The sequence below is a fragment of the Cnephaeus nilssonii genome, assembly GCF_951640355.1.
Source record: "Cnephaeus nilssonii genome assembly, chromosome: 3".
NCBI lineage: Eukaryota > Metazoa > Chordata > Mammalia > Chiroptera > Vespertilionidae > Cnephaeus > Cnephaeus nilssonii.
The window spans coordinates 57150608-57168779 of NC_137074.1; the positions used below are offsets into that span (position 1 = coordinate 57150608).

At 44.1% G+C, this 18172-nt stretch overlaps 1 protein-coding gene across 3 annotated transcripts in view; it reads left to right on the forward strand.

Annotated features, from left to right (window-relative positions):
• MIX23 (mitochondrial matrix import factor 23) overlaps positions 1 to 9236 on the forward strand; it is a gene marked incomplete at its 5' end in the record, with an annotated part of 32688 nt that extends 23452 nt beyond the window's left edge. The window contains 2 exons of one of the 3 annotated variants that reach the window (XM_079766402.1): positions 4768 to 4827; positions 8917 to 9236. In XM_079766402.1, coding sequence (XP_079622528.1) covers positions 4768 to 4827; positions 8917 to 8967 — 111 coding nt within the window. In that variant the 3' untranslated portion in view covers positions 8968 to 9236. The remainder of the gene's footprint in view (positions 1 to 4767; positions 4828 to 8916) is intronic. The other 2 variants (XM_079766400.1, XM_079766401.1) reach the window with 2 other exon arrangements.
• Between the last annotated feature and the right edge of the window lie 8936 nt (positions 9237 to 18172).

Sequence of the window (18172 nt, forward strand, 5' to 3'; positions counted from 1 at the left end):
AACCATGAGTAATACTTATGCAAATAAGGAAACCTGAATTTTTTATTTGCTATGGAGATTATGGAATCAGAAAGAGACAGCTCTTTTTTTTAAAAAAAATGTTTTTTGGAGAGAGAGAGGGAACCATCAATTTGTAGCTCCACTTATTTATACATTCATTGGCTGATTCTTGTATGTGACCTAACCTGCACCCTTATTGGGACAGCGCTCTAACCAACTGAGCTACCTGGTCAGGGCAGAAAGAGATAGCTGTACAGGGCTGTTCCAGCTCTACCTCTTCATTTTCTGTATAGGAAACTGAGACTCAGAGATACTAACTGACACCCTCAAATCACAAGCTAGTAAGTGGTAGAACCGGGACTTGAACCCATCTCTTCTGACTCTGGATTCAGTGTTTTTACATTAAGTTGTGACTGATAGTCAAATTCTGATTACTATAGTGGACATACTTAATTTATATACAGAGATGCCAGTCTTAAAAGTCCCACTTCTTTACCTGAATCCTTAATTCAGAAAAATAACATCCCTTGCTGGAAGTATGTAACTGCTGTCACCTATTAGTGACCTTTGAAAAGAAGTTTACCTGTTTCAAGACCCAGAGCCTTTTCAGAAACAACCATCTCAAAGGTAGCATTATGTTGGTGGCATTGAAATTGTATTAGTAGTTGGCTGTAATATTTGCATTGTTCAAGAATAGAAAAAACCTGGATTACCAAAGCAGACAGACAGCTCTAAGGAAATAAATCCCTTCTACCACGTGGTGGCTTTGTAACCTTGTAAATAACTGCTCTGAAATTTCTGATTTTCAGTTTATAAAATGGAGTTAATACTCAGTAACTTTATGCTCCCCCCCCCCTTTTTTTTGTGTGTGTGAGAGTTAAATGAAATAAAGTATGTAAGAACTAGCATGTTGACTGATACAAACTAGCAGCTCCTTTCCTTTCCTTTTTGGATCTCTGGGACTCGGTATTTGTTACATTAATCATCTTCACAATATCTCCCAACCAATGGTTTCCACATGTTGTTTAACCACTACTTAAGGGGTCTAGGAATTCACTGTCTTCTGTGGCAGTGCATTCTCTCTTTGTAATTGTTCCAAGGTTTTCTTATGTATTGTGATAACCTGCCTCCCTGTAATGGGTAAAATCACAGCACCTTATCGTTCCCTTGGAGCTATATAGGATAGGTCTAAAGCCATTGCTACATGGTATCCCTTTAAATATTTGAGAGCAGTTTTGAAGATTGTCTTAGTGGCATGTTGTTGGAAGCTGTTACTTCTCTGATGGGTAGTCCAGGCTTTGAGAGAGCAGTGATGCTTTAATGACTTCTGGTCCGTGTAGCTGATTAAAATCCAAAACTGAGGTGGCTTTGGTGTGTGCAGGTGGGCTTCTTCTGGCTTGTTGCACCTTGACAGCAGAGCACGAGTCATGGAAATGCAGCCCTTCCCCGTGTTCCCCAGTTTCAGTCCAGTGTACTGGCCTACACTCTGACACCAGCTCTGAGTCAGGGAAGGGCATTTACAAGGAGCCATTGTGTCAGTACAAAGTTCCAGTCTTATTAGTATTACTAGAGGCCCAGTGCATGGAATTTGTGCATGGGGCAGGGGGTGTCCCTCAGCCCAACCTGGGACCCCTCTAGGGATGTCTGACTGCCCGTTTAGGCCTGATCCCACCATCAGGCCTAAATGGGCAGTTGGACATCCCTCTCACAATCCAGAACTGCTGGCTCCCAGCCACTCACATGCCTGCCTGCCTGCCTGATTGCCCCCTAACCACTCCCCTGCCAGCCTGATCAATGCCTAACTGCTCCCCTGCTAGCCCGATTGCCCCTAACTGCCCTCCCCTGCTGGCCTGGTCACCCCTAACTGCCCTCCCTTGCCAACCTAGTCACCCCCAACTGTCTCCCTCTGCAGGCCTGGTCACCCCCAACTGCCCTTCCCTGCAGGCCTGGTCACCCCCAACTGCCCTCCCCTGCTTGCCTGGTCATCCCTAACTGCCCTTCCTTGCCAGCCTGGTCACCCCTAACTGCCCTCCCCTGCTGGCCTGGTCACCCCTAACTGCCCTCCCTTGCCAACCTAGTCACCCCCAACTGTCTTCCCCTGCAGGCCTGGTCACCCCCAACTGCCCTTCCCTGCAGGCCTGGTCACCCCCAACTGCCCTCCCCTGCTTGCCTGGTCATCCCTAACTGCCCTTCCTTGCCAGCCTGGTCACCCCTAACTGCCCTCCCCTGCTGGCCTGGTCACCCCTAACTGCCCTCCCTTGCCAACCTAGTCACCCCCAACTGTCTTCCCCTGCAGGCCTGGTCACCCCCAACTGCCCTTCCCTGCAGGCCTGGTCACCCCCAACTGCCCTCCCCTGCAGACCTGGTCCCCCCCAACTGTCCTCCCCTGCAGGCCTGGTCACCCCTAACTGTCCTCCCCTGCAGGCCTGGTCACCCCTAACTGCCCTCCCCTGCTGGCCTGGTCACCCCTAACTGCTCTCCCTTGCCAGCCTGGTCACCCCCAACTGCCCTTCCTGCAGGCCTGGTCACCCCCAACTGCCCTCCCCTGCAGACCTGGTCCCCCCCAGCTGCCCTACCCTGCAAGCCTAGTCCCTCCCAACTGCCCTCCCCTGCAGGCCTTGTCCCTCCCAACTGCCCTCCCCTGCAGACCTGGTCCCCCCCAACTGTCCTCCCCTGCAGGCCTGGTCACCCCTAACTGCTCTCCCTTGCCAGCCTGGTCAACCCCAACTGCCTTCCCCTGCAGGCCTGGTCCCCCCCAACTGTCCTCCCCTGCAGGCCTGGTCACCCCTAACTGCCCTCCCCTGCTGGCCTGGTCACCCCTAACTGCTCTCCCTTGCTAGCCTGGTTGCCCCAACTGCCCTCCCCTGCAGGCCTGGTTGCCCCCAATTGCCCTCCCCTGCAGGCCTGGTCCCCCCTAACTTCCCTCCCTTGCCAGCCTGGTCACCACTAACTGCCCTCCCCTGCAGGCCTGGTCTCCCCAACTCCCCTCCCCTGCAGGCCTGGTCCCCCCCAATTGCCCTTCCCCTCAGGCCTGGTTTCCCCCAACTGTCCTCCCCTGCAGGCCTGGTCACCCCTAACTGCCCTCCCCTGCTGGCCTGGTCACCCCTAAATGCTCTCCCTCGCCAGCCTGGTTGCCCCAACTGCCCTCCCCTGCAGGCCTGGTCACCCCCAATTGCCCTCCCCTGTAGGCCTGATCCCCCCTAAATTCCCTCCCTTGCCAGTCTGGTTGCCCCTAACTGCCCTCCCCTGCCAGCCTGGTCGCCCCTAACTGTCCTCCCCTGCAGGCCTGTCACCCCCAACTGCCCTCCACTGCTGGCCCGGTCATCCCTAACTGCCCTCCCTTGCCAGCCTGGTCGCCTCTAATTGCCCTCCCCTGCATGCCTGGTCTCCCCAACTGCCCTCCCCTGCAGGCCTGATCCCCCCCCCCCAACTGCCCTTCCCCTCAGGCCTGGTTTCCCCCAACTGCCCTCCCCTGCCGGCCTGGTCCCCCCTCCCCAACTGCCCTCCCTGCAGGCCTGGTTCTCCCACTCCCCCCCTCAACTGCCCTTCCCTGCAGGCCTGGTCGCCCCCAACTTCCCTCCTCTGCCGGCCCAGTCACCCCTAACTGCCCTCCCCTGCAGGACCGATCACCCCCAACTGCCCTCCCTTGCAGGCCTGGTAACCCCCAACTGCCCTCCCCTGCTGGCCATCTTGTGACAGCCATCTTGTGTCCACATGGGGGCAGCCATCTTGTGTTGGTGTGATGGTCAATTTGCATATCACCTCTTTATTATATAGGATGTGCACGTTCTCAAACCTCCTGCCTGAGCTGTAATCCTGTTGGTCAGGTTCTTTGGCCTGGGTCTCCACTCATGGTTGCCGAGATGGCCTGGGTCTTGACTTTGGCCTGAGGAAATCATTTTGGTTTTGACCTCTTGGCTTTCTCAACCTGTAGTTCTTGCTTTTTTCTCCTAATTTTTCGGAATATTTTCAAGCCCTTTTCCTGGAATTGTTAGGTTCTTTCCTTTCAGGTTTCTCTTACCAGAGGTGAGTGACTAGGAATATGATGGGCCCTGACATCTGGACCTAGCAGTGGAATTGGCTACTTTTATGATTAGGTTGGAAGTTATAAAGAAAATTAGGAAGACTTTAGAATTTTTTGCCTTAGACCTCTGGAGCTGTATGGTCAAGGTGTAGAAAACTCATGCCTTTCAAGATCAGTTGGGCCTTATATAGTCCCCTTCCTCTCTTTAGCCCCCTCGCGCCCCCCCCCTCCCCCCCCGCCTTGTCCAAGTCCTTTTTCTTAATCTAAATCAGATTGCCACCTCCTTACCATCCTTTTTATTCCTCTGTGCTGTCTGCAAAGCTGTATTGTAGAATCAGTAACCAGAACTGGGAGTTTTTAGTTCAAGGACATGTGAATTTATAGATTTTTGATAAATCTTTCCAAATTGTCCTTTATAGAGGTTGCATCCATTTATCTTTATAGGCTATTTTTATTTCTTCTGTGAACTACTTGGGAATTTGAGATTTTTTTTAAGCTCTCAAGGTGATTATAATATACAGAAAAGCTTGAGATCCATGGGTTTTATAAGATTTAACAATTGATTAGTTATCGAAAGAATGTGTGTCAAAGAAGGTTCCAAAATCTAGCCCAGGTAATACTGCTAACAAAGAAAGCAGCAGCGGTGGCTGGTTTTGTTGGAAAAACATTATAGAGTTTGGTTTTAGTTTTTTTAATTTAAATTTTCATAACTTATTAGTAAGTTTGTTTTTCCTTTCTTGCAGTTGAAATGGATGCAGTCAGAACTGAATGTTGAAGAAGTGGTAAATGACAGAAGCTGGAAGGTATGAAATAGTGTTAGCTCTGAGAGAACTGGGAGGGAGACCACGGGAGGAGGAGTAAGGAGAGCCCTAGGGCTCCTAAGAAGAATAGAGATCCTTCATTTACAAGCAACTGAGGGTTTTCACTTGGGAGGGGAGTTGGGGGGGCAAAGGATATGGTTAGCATCCAAATAGAATCATCTTATAAAAACTAATTTTACAATTATGGTAGAATTGTATGACTTGTCATGATAATAGAGTTGGAGACATTCTGTGTTTTTTAATACTAATTATGGGCATATTTGATATTTAGAATTTTTACTCAAGTTAACTCAGAACCTTCACTGAGGTTATTTGTTAAAATTAGCCCTTTTGAGCCCAGTTACTTTCCATAAATTTTTATAACATCAGCTACCCTTCACAGTTGCTTGTTTTCTAACATCTGACCCTGAAACATTCTTGTACGTAGTTTTTTAGTATCTGATAGTAGGGCTTTTTATGGTTCCTAGATTCACATGATCCTTATTACCACCTGCATAGTACTGATTAGGAATTAGATAGGTGGATGGGGATTCTAGGACTTGCCATGTAGTAAAAAAATAAAATAAAATAATAATAATGATAATAAAATCCTGACTTTAGTTTCCTAAATATGTCTGTTTGCATACCCCTTTCTAAAACTATATCCCCCTCTCCTTTCTGAAGGGCAAAATCTATTAAATCTGAAAGAATGAACTGAAAATTTTGTTCTATCCTTTGTAAGTAACCAATGGTATGGGCTTAATCTAGAGAGAGGTTAACTGAACTAAAAACTAAAATGTACCAATTTGCAGAGCCATGAATAAATTGCAGAAACAAATTTATTTTCTTTGCTTTATTACATTCTTCCCCCCCCCCCCCCCCGCCCCACCTTCAAACTCTAAGAGAAAGTATATTTAGAAAGTTACAGAGGTAGAAGTGAGCCATAGAAGAAATGGGCTCAGGAAACAAGTTACAGAGCAAAGGAAGGGCCCATGGAGTTTAGGAGAAAGAGAGAGAGGCAAGGCAAACATGCCTGGGGGAGAGTGTGGAGAAAGACATGGGCGGGTTCCATAGAGAGACGCATACATTTCTTTATTCTATCCTCTGCCAACATTTCCTATCCCAACCCTTTTCACCAATGTGATAAGGTGTTTGCTACTTGAAAGATTTTTGGCAATATTTGTCCATTTAAATTCTCTGGAGAGATAATATTTACTCTTGGGATGGGGAGGAGGAGAGGTACAATAAATAACTGGTTTGAAAAATCCAGTGCAGAGGTTGATGTAGGTAAAATGTATTGTAGTGGGAAGAGTGAAGCGTTTTTGGATTTGATACTAGTTATAAAGGAAGTATACTCCATCCTCCCCCACAGAAAGTGAGATTCCCCACTTGTTTTAAAAAGAAGAAAATGTAGCTATGGTGCAGTAGGCCAGCAAAAGTAGTTAGGAAGTCATTTAGGAAAAGGATTTGGAGAAGCTCAGCTGAGTTATATATATTGTCCCAACCACTGTGTCAAGGCCACTAATCTGAAGCCTCTTCTGGTCTGAGCGTTGGGAACTTAAAGGAACATTAGGGCTGGAAACTGACATGTGATAAACTATAAGATGAAAGGGCCAGAAGGAGTCTATATATTTTCAACAAGTTTTCTTTTCACTGTGAGACACACAGGCCAAAGCGTATGTATCATGTAGAATTTAAAGAATGTTAATAAAATGAACATTCATGTATTTACCGCCTAGCTTGAGAAGTTGAATAATAGCACCACCTTAAAACTCCCTCTGTAGGTTTTGCTTTTATTTTTATGACTAGAGGCTCGGTGCACGAATTCGTGCACCAATGGGGTCTCTCCACCTGGCCAGTGGGATTGGGCCGAAAATGGTTCTCCGACATCCCCCAAGGGGTCCTGGATTGCGAGAGGGCGCAGGCCAGGCCGAGAACCCCCACCGGTGCACAATCAGGGCTGGGGAGAGATGCGGAAGGTTGGCCAGCTGGGGAGGAACCTCAGGAGGGCTCCAGGGCATGTCTGGCCCATCTCTCTTAGTCCAGATCGGCCAGACCCCAGCAGCAAGCTAACCTACTGGTCAGAGTGTCTGCCCCCTGGTGGTCAGTGCACGTCACAGCAAGCAGTTGAACGGCCTTAGCATATCATTAGCATATTACACTTTGGTTGAACGGCCAACCAGTTGACCGGACACTTAGCATATTAGGCTTATATTATATAGGACTAGAGGCCCGGTGCACTAAATTTGTGCACGGGGGAAGGGGGTTCCTCAGCCCGGCCTGCACCCTCTCACAATCCGGGACCCCTCGGGAGATGTCTGACTGCCGGTTTAGACCCGATCCCGCAGGAATTCCTGCGGAATTGGGCCTAAACCGGCAGTCGGACATTGCTCTTGCAATCTGGGATTGCTGGCTCCTAACTGTTTGCCTGCCTGCCTGCCTGATCACCCCTAACCACTCTGCCTGCCTGCTTCATTGCCCCTAATCACTCGCCTGCCTGTCTGATCGCCCCTAACCATTCGCCTGCCTGTCTGATCACCCCTAACCACTCTGCCTGATGCCCCTAACCACTCACCTGCCTGCCTGATCACCCCTAAACACTCGCCTGCCTGCCTGCCTGCCTGATTGCCCCTAACTGCTCACCTACCTGCTTGCCTGACCGTCCCAAACCACTCACCTGCCTGCCTGATGCCCCCAACCACTCTGCCTGCCTGCCTGATCCCCCCTAATTGCTTGCCTGCCTGCTGATCGCCCCTAACAGCTCGCCTGCCTGCCTCATTGCCCCTAACCACTCTGCATCGGCCCCTGCCACCGTGGCTTCGTTCAGAAGGATGTCCGTAATGATGTCCGGAAGGTTGTTCAGCTGTCCAGTCTAATTAGCATATTACGCTTTTATTATTATAGTCCACAGTAGCCAACATAGGTTTTTTCAAACCTTAAAAATGATTTGTTCCTTGTTAATGAAGTTTGAGGGTGAAAAGTACTCACAATTTTTACACACATGATTAAAAGGTTTTTTTGAAATATTAAAGTATATACAGTAAAAATTCTACCTCTCATCTCTTATAGCCACTTTTCCCTTCCCTCTGAAAGGAGGGTATAGCTTTCAGATATTTGCACCTTTTCTAACTTTATGTATGTGCACACACACACTCACTCCCTTTCTCACACAAATGTAAGTGTACTGTCCACACTGCTTTTCCCCTTATTAGATCTTGGAGATTTTTAAAAATCAGAACATAAAGAGCTTCCTTATTCTTTTTTTAAAATATATCTTTTTATTGATTTCAGAGAGGAAGGGAGAGGAAAGAGAGATAGAAACATCAATGATGAAAGAGAATCATTGATTGGCTGCCTCCTGCACGCCCCTTACTGGGGATCAAGTCTGCAAATCTGGCATTAAACCGTGACCTCCGGGTTCATAGGTCTTCACTCAACCAGTGAGCCACACTGGCCGGGCCCTTATTCTTTTGTATGCTTACATTTTATTCCATTGAATGGCTGTATCAGAATTTTTTGTTAACACAATCCTATATTGACAGACAGTCACAGAATGTTCTTTTAACATTTATGATATGTAATTTGTTTAGATTTTTAGGAAGCAAAGTAAATAGAACAACACATTATATAAATTTACACAGTTTAACAAAAGACTGTTTCCTTTCAAGCATACCTACTTGTAAGAAGGATCTGGTACTCATTTAGGAAAACACAACCGATGTTTAAATACATTTTATGTTATTTTTAAAAAAGGATGAAACCTTAAACTTATTTTAGGTATTTTTGTCTAAGTGTCCAGAATATGGAACTGAAATGTTTGTTAGTTACTAAGTAAGCTAGTTTGTGATGATTTTTTTCCTTGAATAATTTAAATTTTATTAAAATACTAAAATTGCCTTATAAATGCATATCAAAGCTTTCCGTGCTCTTAGTACTTGGTCGGTCAGTTTGAACTGGTGAGAAAACTGCTTTCTAAAACTCCTGGCCTGGGACAAATGATTGTGTCCTCCTGAACCATGAAAAATTTAATTTAGCTCCAGGCCCGATTTACTCATGCTAACTCGATGACTTGTTTCTCTTTAAATATTTTAGGTGTTTAATGAACGCTGCCGAATTCACTTCAAGCCTCCAAAGAATGAATAAAAAGCTCCTTTTTTTTAAAAAAAGGACCGTGTCATCTCAAAAGTGCTAAGCATGACAGACATCAGCAAGGCGGGCTTCCCAGGACGATCTCTGAGCCAACAGTCCAAGACCTTTTGTTCATTTCAGCCCCACTTAGCCAAGACCTCAAGTATAAATAATTCTGATAATTATGGAGAAATCAACTGCTATTTTATACTGATTCTGTTAAAAAAATGTTTTGTAACTATTAAAATAATTTTTTGACTCAGTGTATATATTTATTTGATGATTTTTCAAGTTGAGACAGTAAGTTCTTATAAGAGAATATGAACACAATTTTAGTATCTGATTTTATTTGTATTATACCTTTTTGATTTTTGTGAATTTATTGGCATGAACAGGGACCTTTTGGGTTGCTGATGATTTTATCCCTTTATGTTTGTACGTTTATTGCTCTTAAGTAAAAGGGCAGTATTATAGGCTGGATCCTGTCCAAAGAAACTTTCTCTTAGTATGTTAACTTCTCTTGTTTTCAGATGCAATGGAAATTTTTTCCTGGACAGTACTTCTGTGGACCATGAAAAGGAAAGCAATAAAACAAATTCAGAAAAGGAAAGGCAGAGGAGGGCTTTATGATAGTAATAAAAAAGTCAGTGAAAAAACTGTCAGGATTTGGTCATTGAAAAAAAAAAAGCACTTTTTAGTACAGGATGATTGTATTAGTTTCTATTGCTGCCTAACAAATTACTAGAGTTTAGCAGCTTAAAATCCTGCCTGTTTGTTGTCTTGCAGTTTTGTAGGTCAGCAGCCCGGGCAGGCTAGGCTGGGCTCTCTGCCTGGGGTCTAACAGGCTGAGACTAAGTTGTCAGCCAGGCTGCATTCTCTGGGAAGAATCTGCTTCCTGCCTCATCCAGTGTGATGGCTGAATTTAGATCCTCTGTTTTAGGACTGAAATCCCCATTTCCTTGCTGGCTGGCAGGGGCTAAACTTGAAAATTATCCACATTTCTTGATACATGGCTGCCTCCCTCTTCAAGCTAGTAACAGTGCGTTGAATCCTTTCATTCTTGGAGTATGACTTCCTTTTCTGGTGTAAGCTACACAAACAGCTTTTATAGTGTTTGTGTGATTAGTTTAGGCCTACCATGATAATCAGCATCTTCATTACATCTGCAAATCCCTTTGGCCAGGTAATGTAAGATCACAGATGTAATGTTTCACATTCACCATCTGAGGGATTAGAGTGGGATGTCTTGGAGAGCCATTTAGGGTTTTGCCTACCACAATTTAAGCCACATGGCGATTGACCAACTGGGTCATGGGTAGGCCTGTGTATTTAGTATGTTGATCTTGGTCAGATTATGCAATTGGAAGAGCAATATAAGTATTAAGTGCTTGCCATTCTTTTAATAGAACTTTTAAGCACATACTGTGGGTCAGATACTATCTTAGTTGTTGGGGGTATTGATACACAAGACCTACTAGTCTTTTTTTAAAAAAAATATTTTTATTGATTTCAGAGAGGAAGGGAGAGAGAGAGAGAAGCATCAATGATGAGAGAATCATTGACCGGCTGCCTCCTGCTTGCTCCCACTGGGGATCGAGCCTGCTAACCTGGACATGTGCCCCTGACCGGAATCGAACCCAGGACCCTTCAGTCCACAGGCTGACGCTCTATCCACTGAGCCAAATCAGCTAGGGCTAACCTAGTCTTCAACAATAAATATTTTTCTAGAGTCAACCAGATTTTTGTACAGGACTTACCTATTAATGACGGGTGCCTGATAGAAAGTGGATGCTTAATAATTACTGGATGTATGAGTGAATTGCAAGAATAAAGATAAGCCTCACAAAGATCTTCCTGATGCTCAGGTGGGAATTCAGAAACAGAATCTTAGGGAGAGATTTTAAAACAGCCTTTACAGAATTCCAGGTCTGCTAAAATACTATCTAGTTAGGTTAAGATGCCTGAATTCCAGAGTAACATGAAAAATGTGTAATTTTGGTAACGTAGAGTGACTTAGTCTAAATGAGCAGTATACTTTGTCTGATGAATGGCATTGAAAGCCTCAAATATGGTGCATTGCTCATGAAAGCTGATTACCCACTGATAGTCTGACATGTAATTGCTGCCTTAAAAACAAGCCTTGTTGCTTGGAGGATAGGTAAGATTTAGCCAAAACAAGAGGGGAAACAGGATGTGTGAAAGTTCAGAGGTGAGTTTGGCCCTTCCTGAGCAGGACAGAAGATAGCCATAGAAGAAACACCCATGATAAGCCATTTGCAAATTCCTTTAACAAACACTTGAATGCCTTCCATATTTGAGGCACTATTAATAGATCACTGAGCAAGAACAGATAAAAATACCTGCTCTTAATGAGCTTACATGTAGTGAGGGGAGACAGACAATGGTAAAGAAATAAATTATATAGTATGCTAAAAGTGATGTTCCATGCCCAAAAAGGAGGGGGGTTAGTAATGGGGAATGGCGAGTAGCTTGCAAGTGACTATTATCAGGTGGTTAGACATGGTGCCCTTGTCTTTGAAAAGATGATTTCAGTAGAGACTGACATATACCAAATAAATTCAGTAATAAAAAGGAAGTTTCCTAATAAGTCATTCTCTTTTTAAAGTTGTGCCCCAAAGATACCACTTTGGGAAATGGAACAATAATGTACCAGGTGCTACTCTGCTCATGTGCCACACTACTTACTCTAGACCACCCAGGAATAACTTGTAAACTGGGAGATTAGTCAAATGTGTGGTCTCATTTCAAATCAAGAAAATTGAACATTCTCTCTAGAGCTAGGTGACCTCATCAAATATGTTAGAGATTACTTAGGTAGCTCATGATTTCCATGTGTACTTAGCCTTATAGTTATGCCTTGATTGACTCTTTAAAAAACAACTTGTATAGTTGAACATGAACATCTACACTAATAAAAGAGAATTATGCAAATTGACCATACCTTCATGATGCCCATCAGCCAATCAGGAGTATGCAAATTGATCCAACAAAGATGGTGGGTTAATTTGCATACTCAGACACAGAGTGGCCAGGGGTGGGATGCTTGCATTGTCACCATGGTAGTGACGCAGGCATGCTCTCTGAACTGCACATGCTCTCTCTTCCCTGACCTACTTCATGTCTCAACTGTCACTTCTTTCAGCAAGCCTTTCCTGACCTCCCAAATACGGGTTAGGTGTCCCTTTTAAATGCTCCCAAGAGCAGCACCTCTTCCATGATCTTCACCTTGCTTCTCCGTGGCTGCTTTCCTCTCCCTTGCCAACTTTTGAGGTCTGGCACTGTGATTCTCAGTGCCTGGCCTGGATAAGCCTGAAATACTGCTAGTTCTCTTTCTTCTATCCATTTTCCCCTTCCTGACCAAAGAGAAGCCTGGTTTTGTCTGGAGTGGTAGTGTGCCCGGCTTCCTTTGCAGCTCCAGATAGCAGTGAGGCAGTTTTGGCTCATGAGAGATGAGCAGAAGACTGCTGGAGCATTTCTGAGAAACTTACTTTCCTGATAAACGCATTGTCCTTTCCTCCTTTCTACATGGGGTATGGTTAGGGTGGCTAGAAGTGACAAGGATGGGGACTACTTGCCTGTGTGGTGACAAACTTGAAGATAACACATTAAGGATGCCGAACAGAAAAAGGGACTGAATCTTTTTTGTTGTTGAATTTATGTGTTTGCTTATTTAAAACATATTTTTATTGATTTCATAGAGGAAGGGAGAGGGAGAGAGAGAGAGAGAAACATCAATGATGAGAGCGAACCATTGATTGGCTGCCTCCTGCACGCCCCCTTCTGGGGATTGTGCCTGCAACCTGAGCATGTGCCCTGACAGGGAATCCAACTGGTTCATAGGTTGATGCTCAACCACTGAGCCACGCCAGCTGGGCTGTTTTATTTTGTTGTTGTTGAGGTATGGGCCTGGCCAGTTCTCTGAAGTCACCTCCTGCTATAAAATGCTGGATTTCCAAATTCCTGGAATGAGTCAACCTTGGTTGCTAAGTTAAGGTGCTCAAGAGGAGCTGTTTCAGCATGCACAGGGTAAATGAAGGATGTCAGGATTTCGAATGAACATGTTTGTTGTTTGTAAACGTGTGCTTCTAAAGTGCCAGGGGATCTTGGAAAGGTGGCTGGTCCTCCTGACATCTTGTTCACACGCAAAACTTCTTTAACCAGAGGACAAAACAGAAAATGCAACCTTGCCCCTGTCTATAGCAGCATCATTTGGTAATGTGCAGAAATGCAAATTCCTGGGGCCCCTTCAGACCTGCTGGGAAGAACTGGGGGTGGGGCTCTGCACTCCGAGTTTTTAAAGCTCCAGGCCTCTGGGCAGCGTGGGAAGGCGGAAAGGCGGTTCAGGGAGCAAAGGCATGCCGGCAGCCAGGGGAAGGAAGGCCCATTCTTGCATGAATCTTCATGCATCGGGCCTCTAGTTGAGGCAAACCGACTAGAGCTGGCTAGGCATACTTTAATTTAATATATCACTTTCAAATATTAGTGCCTTCCTGGGTACCCTCCATTAGAAAGCAGGAGATATGAGGATGCACCCCATGAAACAGAGAAAGAAAGGACAATTCTGGTGGGGTGGGGCAGGGCTTGGGTACAAGGGGACAGAGGAGGAAAGAGAAGAAGAGGGACCAGGAAGCTGTTGGACCTCACAATCCATCTGTTTGGAAACATCTTGCTGTTTCGGAGCCCAGGAGACTGGATCCTAAACGGCATTGTGGGTTGTCTTTCCAGCCCCAGGCTGGGTCTCCAAACTTGTTAATAAGTGAGGGCAGGGGTTTTTATCAGTTCATTCAGGGGTGTAATAGGAGTGGTTAACCTATTTGGTTAAGTCTCTATATTTAAAATTCTGTTAAATACAACCCCATAGGTGATGCACTATTCAAATATTTATTCAATGAATGAAGAGTATACTGTTACTAATAACTTATTTTCTCAGTGCTTACTACAAATTAGGCACCATTCTAAGTACTTTATATGAGACTAATGGCCCAGTGGACGAATTCGTGCACATTGAAAGGAAATTAATTAGAAGAAATATTTTAATATCACCATTTGCCATTTTTCTATAATAAAAGTGTCAGAAATGAAATAAAATTAGTAAAATGTACATGAAAATAATATATAAATTGATTGATAAAAAACAATAACAACATGATATAACAATGAATATTTTCCATGAAATTTTTACTGTCAGAATCTTCATTTATCATTACTTTTTATTTTATTTTATTTTATTTTATTTTTTTAAAATATATTTTATTGATTTTTTACAGAGAGGAAGAGAGAGGGATAGAGAGTTAGAAACATCGATGAGAGAGAAACATCGATCAGCTGCCTCCTGCACACCCCTTACTGGGGATGTGCCTGCAACCAAGGTACATGCCCTTGACCGGAATCGAACCTGGGACCTTTCAGTCCGCAGGCCGAGGCTCTATCCACTGAGCCAAACCGATTAGGGCTATCATTACTTTTTAAAACTATGCTGGGTATTCTGGAAAATTTATATCATTTGGACAAACTTTGCCTTTGCTACCACATTGAGTAAATTTTCCATCAGGTGGTTTTTCATTGGAGAAATTTAGGGATAGGCAAAATTGATATGTAACAGTCATTCCACCACAACTGTTTTTGATAACTGCATCCTCATTTACCTCCTTTTTGCTATGAAGGCAGTTCCTACCAGTATTGGTAGTACTTGTTGATGGCTGTTCTTCAGACATATTCTGTCAATGACATCGCTTTCTTTCAGTTTCAGAGGTACGTTGTGCCAATAGTTGGTCTTCAGATACATTCTGTCGACAATTTTGGCTTCAGAATGTCAACAAAAATGTGACATCGGCCCTAGCCGGTTTGGCTCGGTGGATAGAGCGTCAGCCTGCAGACTGAAGGGTCCCAGGTTCGATTCCAGTCTAGGGTACGTGCCTGGGTTGAGGGCTCGATCCCCACTGGGGGGCGTGCAGGAGGCAGCCAATCAATGATTCTCATTATTGATGTTTCTATCTCTCTCTCCCTCTTTCTTCCTCTCTGAAATCAATAAAAATATACTAAAACAAAAACGTGACATCATTACCCAGTTCCCACAGCCACCATTTGCAGGCTGGGCTGGGCTGGGTTGGGCTGGGCTGTGGGCTGCATTTTGCGCCATGGCAGCGTCGGCTGCAATTTGGTGGGCTGTCGCTCCAGGGTGGTGGCGCGGCCTGTGTTCCACTTGGGGAGAGCTGAGTGTTGCTTTGTTGGTGCCAGGTCTACGGTGCCGTTTCTCTGTAAATGGCCAGTGTGTGTCACAGCAGCTCCTGTGTTGAGCACTGCCCCCTGGCGGTCAGTACACATCATAGGGACCCGTTGGACTGTGGGAAGGACACTTAGCACATTAGCCTTTTATATATATAGATGGGAGATAAACCTTGGAAAATTCTAATAGGGAAAAGCTAGAGAAGATCAGACCTTCTATGAAGGAACAGCCAGAAGTATGTGCAGGAATTTTGGAGAAAAGTCATCTCATTTCCCTAAGAAGGAAGACTTGTCATTAATAGCCAGTTCATCCAGGATCTGTCCATTACTTGGTTCCTAAGGACTGAGGTCAGATCTCAATGAAACATGTTAACATACAAATGCAGTTCTCTTTTTGCTCAGTTGTTCAACCCACATTGAATCTCTCTCTCCCACTGATAAATCATGCCTTACTTTTCTGAGGACAAAGTATTCCTGACTATCTGTCCATCCATCCATCAATTCATCCATATACTTGTCACATGGATCAGATACCTGCCACACCAGAGCCCTTTTTTTAGGGCAGTGATGGCGAACCTATGACACGCGTAGCCATTTCTGATGACACGCGGCCGCATGCCGAGGATGAAACATTTGCTGCTCCTGAGGATGAAACATTTGTGACTAGAGTCTTGGAGTTAGTTTTTTCCTCAAAGTGACACACTACCCGAGTTATGCTCAGTTTTTTGGCGAAGTTTGACACACCAAGCTCAAAAGGTTGCCCATCACTGTTTTAGGGGAAACTTTGGCCTACAGCGGCTACTGAAAGAGCAGCCGCTGAAAGCCCATTTCACACTATGCTGATTGGTCAGGGTTGGGCAGTTGGCCCAACACGGCCAAACATTAAGTTGGCCAGTGTCCTGTGACATGTCCTGGGCAAAAAGGTTCTCTGGACAATCAAAATCTTCCAGGCTTTCAATGTTATCTCTGATAAGGGTTTAATCTCCAACATCTACAGGGAACTCATACAACTTATCAAAAGGAAGATAAACAATCCAGTCAAAAGATGGGCAATGGATCTAAATAGATACTTTTTGAAAAAACATAAAGCAGGTTGAAAGACATATGAAAACATGCTCAAAGTCACTAATTATCTGAGAGATTCAAATAAAAATGACAATGAGGTACCATCTCACACCTGTCAGAATGGCTATCATCAACAAATCAACAAATGACAAGTGCTAGAGAGGATGCGGAGAAAAAGGAACCCTCATGCAATGCAGAATGGTGCAGCCACTGTGGAAAACAGTATTGAGTTTCCTCAAAAAACTAAAAATGGGACTCCCATTTGACCCAGTGATCCCACTTCTAGGAACATATCCCAAGAAACTAGAAACACCAATCAGAAAAGATATATGCACCCCTATGTTCATAGCAGCACAATTTACAATAGCTAAGATTTGGAATCAGCCTAAGTGCCCATCAGCAGATGAGTAGATTAAAAAATTGTGGTACATCTACACAATGGAATACTACGCTGCTGTAAAAAGGAAGGAACTCCTACCATTTGCAACAGCATGGATGGACCTGCAGAGCATTATGCTAAACGAAATAAGCCAGTCAGAGAAAGATAACTATCACATGATCTCACTCATTTGTGGAATATAATGAACAACATAAATTGATGAACAAAAACAGATCCAGAGACAGAGAAGCATCAATTAGACCATCAAATCTCGGAGGGAAGGCAGGAGAGGGTGGAGGCAAGAGGGAGAGATCAACCAAAGGACTTGTATGCATGCAAAAAGCATAACCAATGGACATAGACACTAGGGCGGTGTGAGCACGAGTGGGGGGTGGGAGTGGGGAGGCAATGAGGGAATAAGGACACATATGTAATACTTTAATCAATAAAGAAAAAAATAACATCTTCCAGGCTTTGAACTGGGCAATACAGAGAGAATGATGTAGTTAGCAGTGGGAGGTGAGGCTTGCAGGAGAGTGGTGGTGAGGTACAATAGGAGCTATGACAGACCAATATTTTGAGAAAGCAGGAGCAACAAAAGAGAAAAGAGATAATTTGGATTTCATTAAAATAAAAAAATTTGTTTTTCAAAGGATACTACCAAGAAGTGAAAGACAATCACAAAATATGAGAAAATATTTGTAAATTATAAATCTGATAAGGGACTTGTGTCTCAAATATGCAAAGAGCTCTCAACGCAATAATAAAAAGACAAATAGCCCAATAAAAAAATGGGCAAAGGCTCTTAATAGACATTTCTCAAAGGAAAATATGCAAATATATAATAAGCTCATGCCAAGATACTTGACATCATATCTCATCAGGGAAATGTAAATTAAAGCCACAATTAAATAACACTCCACACCCACTAGAATGACTAGACTAAAAAAAAGTCAGGTAATGTAAAAAAAGGTGAAGAGAGTAGCCAGAGAACATGTATACATACTAGTAGTCCAGACAACAGTGTGGTGAAGGATGGGGGAGGCATGGCAGGGGCTGGGTGGAGGTGGGCAAAGGGTGGGGGGGAAATGGGGACACCTTTAATAGTGTCAAGAACAATAAAAGTCAGGTAATAACAAATGATGATAAGGATGTGAGGAAATCCACACCCTTATACACTGCTGGTGGGAATGTAAAATGGTGCAGCTGCTTTGGAAAACAGTCTATAAATTCCTTGAACAGTTAAACATAGAGTTACCATAGGAACCAAGATAACTGGGAACTTATGTATACACGAAAACTTGTGCACAAATATATATAGCAGCCTTGTTCATAATAGTCAAAAGATGAAGGCAACTCAAATATGCATCAACTGATAAATATATAAACAAAGTGTAGAATATCCATAAAATGGAATATTATTTGGCCATAAAATAGAATAAAATATTGGTATATGCTACAATATGGGCCTTGAAAACATGATGCTAAGTGAAAGATGCCAGTTACAAAAAACCACATATTGTATGATTC